Source organism: Triticum aestivum, chromosome 1A (genome assembly GCF_018294505.1).
Source record: "Triticum aestivum cultivar Chinese Spring chromosome 1A, IWGSC CS RefSeq v2.1, whole genome shotgun sequence".
Lineage (NCBI taxonomy): Eukaryota > Viridiplantae > Streptophyta > Magnoliopsida > Poales > Poaceae > Triticum > Triticum aestivum.
Genome location: NC_057794.1, coordinates 388,639,619 through 388,650,022, shown reverse-complemented (window position 1 = coordinate 388,650,022; position 10,404 = coordinate 388,639,619). Strand labels below are relative to the sequence as shown.

General features: G+C 50.0%; 2 protein-coding genes across 3 annotated transcripts; one reads left to right on the top strand and one right to left on the bottom strand.

The window, feature by feature from the left end:
* The first annotated feature begins 2,050 nt into the window (after window positions 1-2,050).
* On the top strand, window positions 2,051-4,459 carry LOC123052356 (serine/threonine-protein kinase D6PKL1). The gene is made up of 2 exons (XM_044475499.1): window positions 2,051-3,298; window positions 3,380-4,459. Exons 1-2 carry the CDS (start codon window positions 2,259-2,261, stop codon window positions 4,254-4,256), a joined length of 1,917 nt encoding a protein of 638 aa, XP_044331434.1. The 5' UTR covers window positions 2,051-2,258; the 3' UTR covers window positions 4,257-4,459.
* Window positions 4,460-4,555: 96 nt separating this feature from the next.
* LOC123052364 (ABC transporter E family member 2) lies at window positions 4,556-10,092 on the bottom strand. Of its 2 annotated transcripts, none has more exons than XR_006424625.1 (12): window positions 9,876-10,091; window positions 9,419-9,504; window positions 9,202-9,299; window positions 8,999-9,116; window positions 8,759-8,848; window positions 8,076-8,380; window positions 7,782-7,977; window positions 7,522-7,704; window positions 6,525-6,794; window positions 5,665-5,910; window positions 4,973-5,440; window positions 4,556-4,863 (listed from the first exon to the last, which is right to left on the bottom strand). XR_006424625.1 is itself a non-coding variant. In XM_044475513.1 (12 exons), the coding sequence occupies exons 1-12, from the start codon at window positions 9,967-9,969 to the stop codon at window positions 4,812-4,814; spliced, it is 1,854 nt and encodes a 617-aa protein (XP_044331448.1). In that variant the 5' UTR covers window positions 9,970-10,092; the 3' UTR covers window positions 4,556-4,811. The 2 variants fall into 2 exon arrangements, 1 of the variants encoding a protein (XP_044331448.1); XM_044475513.1 differs by having other exon boundaries at window positions 4,973-5,088; window positions 9,876-10,092.
* Window positions 10,093-10,404: the final 312 nt, after the last annotated feature.

The window sequence follows — 10,404 nt, the reverse complement described above, 5'->3', positions numbered from 1 at the left end:
AATAGCAACCGCCGCCACTGAAGAGTAGCGTAAATCAAAATGATCCAATCTAAAAACACACGAACATAGACAAAACTACGATCAGATCAAGCAAATCCAAGGCCAGATCCACCGGAGACACACCTTCACACGCCCACGAACGATACTAGACGCACCATCGGGACACATGCTAGGCGGGGAGAACCTTATTCCATCTTCACAGAGCCGCCACTATCTCGTTTTACTAAGCAGGACAAAAATCCTAACAAAACTCAAAGAAAACATTTAAAAATGAAGCCCTCCCGCTGACAAGGGTCAGGATCCACCGCGCCATGGCCCTCAGGCTACCAGAGGCGAGACGGGCCGGTGGCGGTGCATTTGCTTCGGGAAGGAGGTGTTTACCTTTTTTTGGTAGAAGGAGGTGTTTACCGAAGCAGTGGTTAGGGCATCTCCAACGGTGACCCGCAAATTTGCTTCGGCATCTGTTTGCGGACAGGGGAGCTAGTGTGCGGACATTGATTATGAAGCCACCGCCCAACACTAACCACATACTTCAAACTCTTTTTCAACAAACTAGATGAAATTCATGCAAACACAACGGATTTCATACAAACTGGAAAAAATCTTTACATTTTGGACGTGTTTTTGACTAAAAACGATGCCGGACTAAGATAAAACTAGTCTACGACCAGCGCCGGCGGATATCCATTCCAAGTTCCGACGACATGGATACCCTTGACTAGTCTACTGACGACCGCGATGGATCTCTATTGTCGTCCCCATGTCCGGCAGCCATGAGCCCAGAGGTATCTGCTTCAGTGCAAAGGGCGGCTCGCTTTCCCACCGCTCATCAGAGTGGAACCGCCGGCTGATGCTTCACGCGGAGGGGAAGGGTCCCTACGCTTCACGGATCAAAGTTGGTTTTTGGGTAGAGGGACGACGGCGGCCTGCCAGAGGGCAAGGCACCAGCTGTGTACGCCGGCGTCGCTTCGGTGATGGCCTTCATGGGACCCAAGCGGGGGTGGCGGCCTCTCGTGTTCTATTTCTCCCTGATGATGGCGGCGGACGCGAACGTGTTGGCAGCTACCTCGTCGATGTCTGCGCAACCGGCTTCTTTCTCTGCTGGCAGGGCGTAGTTACGCGTGCGTTGGCGTCAGGTGGCGTGGTCGCATGCATGGGAGGGGCGTTACGACACAACGTCATTCATGGCAACCACAATGCCTGTTCCGCCGTGCTCCCCCCGTGCCGACCTGGAGCAACTCGCCACTCCTCGGCTCGTGACCAGTGGGCTCGACGGGCCATCCAGCCGATTTTTATGCCGGGGAACTTTTCTTCCTGCTCGCTGGATGCTATGGAGAAAATTGTTCGACGAGGAAATGAGGGCCGAAGATGTGGTGCGGTTCTTGCTCAGTGCCTGGCATCATTTAAATAGCAGGCGGACGCGAGGAGCCAACCATCGTTGTGTTTAATGCCGGCCGGCTTGCGAACAGACGTGTGGCCGGAGTAGGTATCTCAGCACATGCGCGGGGTTAATGAAGGAAGGCGGGCAACTTGCAGCTATTTGAATGCGCGAGGAGGTGTGTTCAGTCAGACCGTGCCCTGGGCTGACACGCTGCTTCAATGGCGGAGACAGTGAAAAGTCGTGTTTGCTCTGAGTCAACGTCAATGTGCAGCTGCCGCCGGACGAGAACGTGCGTGAGCGCGAGGAAGGAAGGGGTTTGGATGGTCAGAAGCGATTGTGGATGCTGTTCGGACTCACGTAAAGTCGTCACATTTATCTCTAGTTTCTGGTTGTGAGAGAATTTACGTCCGGATTGACCTCTAGACTAATACAGACCAGTCCGAACCTACGGGACGGCTTTTTCGGGTGATTCGAGGGGTCGACGTTGGAGATGGCCTTACCGCCGGTACTCACCTTCTTTTATAACGGTAATAATACAAGAAGGATGTTTTTTTTACATCAAATATAAGAAGGAAGTTCACTGCAAACAAAGCGGCAGAATCCAAGCGCGGAAGCAGCAGAGAAGGACTATACACCGCCCAGCCAGTACCACTATTACTACTACTGCCTCGCCCGCTCTGCCCTGCCATCATTGTCTCCGCAGCACACAAGAGAGAGAGAAGGAGAAGAAGACGCGCTCTCCCCGCTACGAATTACGCGCGGCCCGGCAGTTGTGTGATTGTGTCCCCTTCCCCCTCCCCCAACCTCTTTTGTCATCCTCCCGTTACTACACCACACCACCTCCATTACTCGCAAGGACCAGGCCAAGGAGCGAGCGATGCAGTCATCTCGCCCTCCACCGCACGCCAAGCCGCCGAGGTCAGCCCCGGGCCACGCGCGCTCCCGCTCCCAGCTCGCGCAGGTGCGCCCGGATCCCGCCCACGACTTCGAGTTCCGCTTCGACTTCCTTCCCGACGCCTTCCGCTTCCACATGGACGCCGGCGCCAAGCCGGCGGCCGCGAAGGACAAGGAGGAGGTCCTTGCTGGGTTCGACAAGGTGAGGCTCAGCATTGCGTCCAGCGAGGAGGAGGAGGAGGACGACGACGGGGCGCCGCCGAGGAGCTCCTTCTCCGGGGCCAGCCACCCGCCGGAGCCGGTCGACGAGATGGACCACGTGCTCGTCGCCGTGGACCACGGGCGGGGCGACAAGAAGGCGCCGCCGCCGGCGGCGGCGGCCAAGCCGGTGATCGTGTGGGACGCGTCCCCGCCGGTGAGCGCCGCCGCGAGCCCGCACAGCAGCATGGGCGACAGCTCCTCCGGCGGCGGGGCGGTCACGACCACCTGCACCAGCATGGCGCCCAGCGGCACCGTCACGAGCCGGAGCGCCAAGACCAGCGTCAGCAGCAGCGCGGCCAGCGACTGGAGCAACGGCACGGCCGGCGCCGGCGGGAGCGGCGGCGCGGGCGGGAAGCCCCACAAGGGGGGCGACCCTAGGTGGAAGGCCGTCCTGGCGGCGCGCGCGCGGGACGGGCCCCTCGGGATGGGGGACTTCCGGCTGCTCCGCCGGCTCGGCTGCGGCGACATCGGGACGGTGTACCTCTCCGAGCTCAGCAAGGGCGGCGGCGGCGCGGCCAGGGCGCCGTGGTTCGCGATGAAGGTGATGGACAAGGCGTCGCTGGAGAGCCGCCGGAAGCTGAGCCGCGTGGAGACGGAGCGCGAGATCCTGCAGCTGCTGGACCACCCCTTCCTCCCCACCCTCTACGCCCACTTCGAGACCGACAAGTTCGCCTGCCTCGTCATGGAGTTCTGCCCCGGCGGCGACCTCCACGCCCTCCGCCAGCGCCAGCCCGGCAAGCTCTTCCCGGAGCACGCCGCAAGGTACGGTTTCGGTGCATCTTTGCAGCTAATCTGTGGAACAATTCTCGTTCCAAGCATCTGACATGGCTCTCTTTCGCTCAGGTTCTATGCCGCGGAGGTGCTCCTTGCGCTGGAGTACCTGCACATGCTCGGGGTGGTGTACCGCGACCTGAAGCCGGAGAACGTGCTGGTCAGGGACGACGGCCACGTCATGCTCTCCGACTTCGACCTCTCCCTCCGCTGCGCCGCCTCGACGACGCTGGTCCGGCCGTCGCTGCCCTGCAGCGCCTCCGGCCCCAACGGCGGCGCCTGCATCCAGCCCACGTGCTTCATGCCCAAGCTCTTCGGCGGCCGGAGCAGCAAGAAGAGCGCCTCCGCGGCCTCCAGATCGAAGAGCGGCGAGCAGCAGCAGGGCGCCATGCCGGAGCTCGTCGTGGAGCCGACCGGCGCGCGGTCCATGTCGTTCGTGGGCACGCACGAGTACCTGGCGCCGGAGATCATCAAGGGGGAGGGCCACGGCAGCGCGGTGGACTGGTGGACCTTCGGCGTGTTCCTGCACGAGCTCATGTACGGCAAGACGCCGTTCAAGGGGCAGACGAACCGGGCCACGCTGTTCAACGTCGTCGGCCAGCAGCTCCGGTTCCCGGAGGGCGGCCCGCCGACGAGCTGCGCCAGCAAGGACCTCATCAGGGGCCTGCTGGCCAAGGAGCCCCAGGGCCGGCTCGGCGTGAAGAGGGGGGCGGCCGAGATCAAGCAGCACCCCTTCTTCGAGGGTGTCAACTGGGCGCTCATCCGGTGCAGCACGCCGCCCGGCGTGCCCAGGCCCGTGGAGCCCATCGCCTTCGCAGCAATGCCGGCGAAGTCGGCGTCCATGGACAGGGTGGAGACGAATTACAACAGCAGCAAGAGGGTGCCAGCAGGGCCAGGGGCAGACCATGTGGAGTCTGGAGGGAAATTCCTCGACTTTGAGTTCTTTTAGTTAGGGAATTTGAGTTTTAGCCTGAAAATCTGAAACTGTATCACTTGTGTTCTTAACCTTAGATAATACAGTACTTGTTGTGGTCTGAGCTGCAGCTGTAGCTCCATAGTGTCAGTATTTGGCAATGACATACATGACCAGTTTTATTTAATCTTGTAGCTTTTCTGGGCTTGTCATGGGAATTTTCAAGTGAAATTCATGCATTCCAAAGACGCCAGATATTATTTCATGCAATGCTACTATGCAAATTCTTAAAAAGGACAAACCCAGTGCTAGAAGCGCCCAGGTCTGGCAAAGGATTATAAGAGGCAAACCTTGCCCCCCGGCAAATTCTTATACGACTTTTTTTGAAAATGGTAGGAAGATTGCGGGTTCAATGTTCACCAGGAAAACCCACTGCTTGTATTCCATACCTGAATACAAGCTATGGGGCAAAAAACCTGGTACAACCCTATTACAGAAAACACAGTAGTTTCATAAGTTCAAGCAACACCCAATTCTTCTTCAGAGAAAAGCCCAAGCAGTTCTCAGCTCGGTGCCGAGGCTTCGACACCATCAAACGTGTTGCTTCATCTCACAGCGTCCTGCAATGACTGTGGGCGAAGTCCTGAGACCAAAAAGGTCGATCGATTAATTAAAGGTAATAAAGAGCATACATGAATGGGTAGTACAATCATAATGCAGCCATGGTGCTTGACAGTGCTCGGATTCCTTACCGACAGAGCACTCCAGGTTCAGGAGGGGTTCCAAAGGTTGGGATTACTTCTTCTGGCGCAGGCTCCTTGATCCGATCCAACCTTGCAGCACTTCCTGCTTCCCTTTCTCTGCATTCCTTCACCAGATTCCATGGGAGGTTAACATGTTGCGCCTGCTGGCGGCGTTGGCATGTCTCCTTGCTCCGACGTCCCCCATGTTGTCTTGCTCCTCCAGACGTTCCAGTCGTCGCTCCCTTGCCGTGTCTCGCCTCCCCCTTGGACAAATCCAGTTCAGTTTCTTCTCCAACAAGAAGCAGCCCAGGCAGAGTGTGTTGCAGTTGCAACGGTTCCAAAGTATCAACCGTGATGCCTATATCACAGGTAGTAGTAGGACCCTACAGACTTTTGTTCTTTGTCTTTCGTAGAGTCCAGCTTGTTTATCCGCGGCCTATAGTTGGTTGGGTCTCTTCTGAACGTGATGTCAAGTTGCTGCCACAAGATAATGTTGAACAAAAGAAAGAAAAATTAGTGGATGAGAACACCAAGTGAAGTTTTTTAGTATTCTGAAACGGAGGTAGCCACCAGATTACACTATGGAAAGATAAATGAACAAATAGATCCAAATTCAGAGTCAAAGTTAGGAAATAAGAAACCAACTTGAGCTGGTGCTGTTATTATAACTTTTGTTGACAACTCTGGCTAGCTGCACTTACCGATAGGAATTTATTCATCCCAGAGAGTAAAGTCTGAGGTGCATTAGCAGTACAGTCTACAGAAGGCCGTCCCTCGTAAACAATAACCTTGTCAGCTAAGTAGGTTGCCATGATGAAGTCATGCTCAACAACAAATGCGGTTTTCTTTGCATGAAAGATGAATCTTTTGATAACCTTTGAGGCAACAATGCGCTGCTCTGAATCAAGAGATGCACTTGGTTCATCGATCAGATAAATATCTGCAGGCTGAAGAACAACTTCGAAGTTAGGATCCACAAGCTGACAGTATTTACATTCTTAGTCTGAACAAACACATGCATATGTTTGACAGGATTGAAGCTCTGTGTACACAAGGACGAAGGACCAAGTGCTTTGTATCTGGTATATACTGAAAATCCCACTTAAGCAGGGGGAAGCACATATGGATTGTTGAACATGCATATAGTATCCAATATAGTAAAAGATTTTAAACGACACGGTAACAAAAGCAAAAGGGGAAAAAAAGTACTGCCTCCTATCCATATTAATTGACGCATACTTTGTACAACTTCAGTACAAAATTGTACTAAGTGTGCGTCAATAAATATGGATCGGAGGGAGTACATAAAATACCTAAAAGGCAGACTCAGGCAAAGAGCAGTACATACTGATAGAGTAGGACATCAATTTTGCATATAATACAATAAGAAAAACAAAAGGCAAAAAGGACAGTAAGTATTAAATATGCAAAAATAATAATCCCTGAAGTCCTGAATCTTTTGAACACCACAGAACATGGAAACAATATATATGTTATTCTCTCATAAAGAAAATCTATTTTATAAAGCTATTAGAAAAGTTCAGGCAAAAGAAGGAAGTACCTTTCCAAGGCAAAGACATAATGCCACTCTTTGGCGTTCTCCACCCGATAAATTTGTAACTACCCGGTCCATGAGTTGCTCAATTTGTAGTGGTTTAATGACATCAGACCTAAATTGAGGATGAGTACATGATTCTGGTATTTTCTGATGAAGCAATTGACTCACTGTGCCCTGGAATTTTGTTTCAAGCTGCTGAGGCTTGTGGGACACATAAAATTTAGGAATTTCAATCTCAGCTCCTTCCACAGTATCTGGCTTCAGCCGCCCAGCCTGTACAGTCATAACAAACAATGAATACAAGATACCAGATGTCTAATATATTGGATGCAAATAGATTACTTCTTTTATCCAGATTAAAAATGCATAACTTAAGGAATCTTGTAAAACCTATAAAATCAGAAGACATCCAGTGCATCATCATCACGAGGACTAGTAAAACCTTAATTTTGACAAAAATGCACACTTTGCAGGAAGCTGACAGTAATAAAAGACACTTTTGACTTAGAAAATGTAGAAAAGAAAGTACAATGCATCAAACTGAGTTCAGAATCTGAACTAACAGAAAACTCAATTGTATCCATTATGTTTCCATCAGCACCAAATTCATGTTAGCGAAAAAACAGTAAATTTTGACACGGGTCATTTTTATACTAAACTTAGTGCTGATATGGCACTCTAGAACCAGAATCGTTGCATGCTTATAGTACTACTAGTAGACACTATGTATTGCCTTTGGAATTTAAACATTACTAGGAAACTCGCTGTAGTTTTCAGAAGAGGTAGAGAAAACACTTCACAGCACCAGACACCATTACTTATTACAACCTTGATATGGATCCTCATGGTAAATGCCATGAGGAAAAAAAATGATTTATATACAATTTATATTTCGACTGTTTTGTATTCATTCCAAGACTCTCAGTGACTTGAGCGATAAAAATGTTGACAGAGAGATCAGAGATGGGAGGTGATGAGGAAGGAGTGGAGATAGACATACCAGCATTTTGATGAACGTAGTTTTCCCTGTCCCGTTCTCACCAAGCATCACAACAATCTGAGAATCAGTGAATTCACCTTCCATGACAGTGAGCTTGAAATTTCCAATTGTTTTGCTCATGGTAGGGTACTTGTACCGCTGGTATGTCTCAATCTCTTCAGCATTTTCCTGGGCCTCGACAATCTGAAAGTTGGCACTAACATAAGAACAAACTTCATCCTGAAAAGGGTTCTCAATCATGTGTGCATATGTTAGCCTACCTTAAATGTAAGTGCTTCATCTCGAAACCGAAGATTTTCTGTTGGAACAAATCCAGCCAGGAAAACATTGATACCTTCTCTGACTGAAAATGGCAGCGTAACTACACCAAATGCTCCTGGTTTCCCATACGAACAGCAAATAAAATCGGACATGTAATCCAAGACACTCAAATCATGTTCCACAACGATTACATAGCTGAAAACAAAACCAGAACGTGAGCAGCTGATACTGAACTTCTAAAAGCTTATATTTCAGAGTATTGGAAGATAATCATGGTAACAAATATGCATTACCTGTTTGCTCTAAGCAAGGACCTAATGACTTGTGCAGCTTTAAGCCTCTGCTTGACATCAAGGTAAACTGATGGTTCGTCAAACATGTAAATGTCTGCACTTTGTGCAGCAGTGCCTGCTATGGCAAATCTCTGCAGCTCACCACCGGAAAGATCTTCTACATTCCGGTCCAGAACTTGGTTCAATTCAAGGTCAATGCACAATTGAGCTTTAACACCCCTCTGGTCTAACTTGTCAAGTAGTTGACCGACATTCCCTTGAACTGCTTTCGGAATGCTTTCAACGTCTTGACGCTTTATGATTGCCTAGAGAAGTAGAGTGGGATCAGAAATGTTCAATAGTGAAAACCACAGCACATAATCGTATACTGAAACAGACTGTCATAATATGCCATAATATGTGTCATGAAGTAACTAAGAGCACAGTAACAGCTCCAGGACCTCAACAATATTAGACTATGCACACTCCTATGGCTGAATGTATATAGGTGGAAGAGAACATTGCTACTAGCCTACTTCGATTGCATATTCGGGTGTACCGAAGATGCTTTATAACAATGTATATGATGGTACAGAACAGAAAAACAACACAGCAAGTGTGCTTTTATTGTAAAGAGGACATTGAGAGCTTCCTATATATGTGTCTCAGTGTCTGAACGACCTAACATAATGAGTAAAAAGCACCTTGAGATTATCCTCCAACAGACGCGTAAAGTAATTCTGAAGTTCAGACCCCCGGAAGTATGTAAGGATTTCCTGCCAGTCAGGCGGATTCTGCAAAACAAAAGAAGATACAAAGCTAAATAACAATCGCTTGCACAGTTCATAAAAGAAGGATGAAACAAAACAAACTTTTTATCCCAAAAGAAACCGAGGTGGTAGCAACACATGGAAAAGAAACAAGGTAGGAGACAGGGATTATACATCGAATTTCCCCAAATTAGGTTTCAACTTGCCACATAACACCTTAAGAGCTGTCGACTTTCCAATTCCATTGGCTCCAACAAGGCCCAAAACCTGGCCAGGTCTCGGAACAGGCAACCTGCAAGCACTAGATCATCAGCAATAATTCTGGATAAGGGCAGCTTCAAGCATAACAGACGACAGCAACCTTTCGAGCAAATTACCTGTGCAATTTGAAGGTATTTGGGCCATAGCGATGGGTGGTATCTTTATCCAAATCTTTTGGGAGGTTGATGATCTGAATGGCACCAAATGGGCATTTCTGAAGCAAGGAATGCAGACAGCACAAGTGCATAAGACAATTATATCAACAGTACATACACATAGGGAACCACACATTTTAACAGCTACATTGATCAAGCCTAATTACAAGGCATGTACCTTGACGCAAATACCACAACCAATGCACAGCTCTTCAGAGATGAACGCGGACTTGGACGCCGGAGTAACTTCAATACAATGCTTCCCTGCATAACAAACCACCATCTCACGACGTTGTCATAACAATCCAGTTGAAGGCAGGAAGATAGGTGGATTTACTTCACGGAGAATATAATCGTGTCAAAACAACTTAATATGCAGCAGCACAAGGCGCTCATATGAGATGCCCCGACGCCGGTGGGGTCGATCGTGGGGAATTTGATTCCCGAGCCGCCGGGGCGTAAACAAGTTGATTATGGCCAGCAAATTGAGAGCTCATAGAAATCGAGGCTGTGCCCAATTCGCCAACGAGCACGGGAAGGAGCGCATCGATCAGCGCCGGCCAAATCGAGACCACGACGCGAAGGGCGGATTTAGGGCTTTACACGAGAGAGAGTACGGGATGATGGGTCCTCACCGGTCTTGACGACGGGGCAGCTCTTCCTGCACTCCTGGCGGCACTTCTTGGGCTTGCACCTATCCTCGTTGATGATCGCGATTCGCGCCGCCATCTGGGATCGCGGTGGAGAGCCCCGGCGGCGGCAGCGGCGGCGTTCGACCGAGTTGGGGACGTACGCGGAGGCGGAGGCGGTCAGACCTTTCTGGCTTTTAGACCAGCTTCTGAAACGAGCACAGGAGTTTTACACGCGTGATCAGAGTCCGTTCAACAGACGCCTCTCCTCTTTTTTCTTTTTTTTTGAAGGGCTCTCCTCCTTTATTTTACACGGGTGAAACAAGCACAAGAGGTTTACACACGTGATCAGTGACGCACGAACTGGTCAAGGCGGCTACTCCGGCCATCCTACCCCATAATTTTTTTTTTGAAAAACGATTGTAATAAGAGTTCATCTTTTTTTTTAGATAACTGCTCCTTTATTCAGAGTTTAGAACATTTTTTTGCGGGAAAAAAGGAATTCTCATTACTCAAGGAGGCTTCTCAGCGAGAG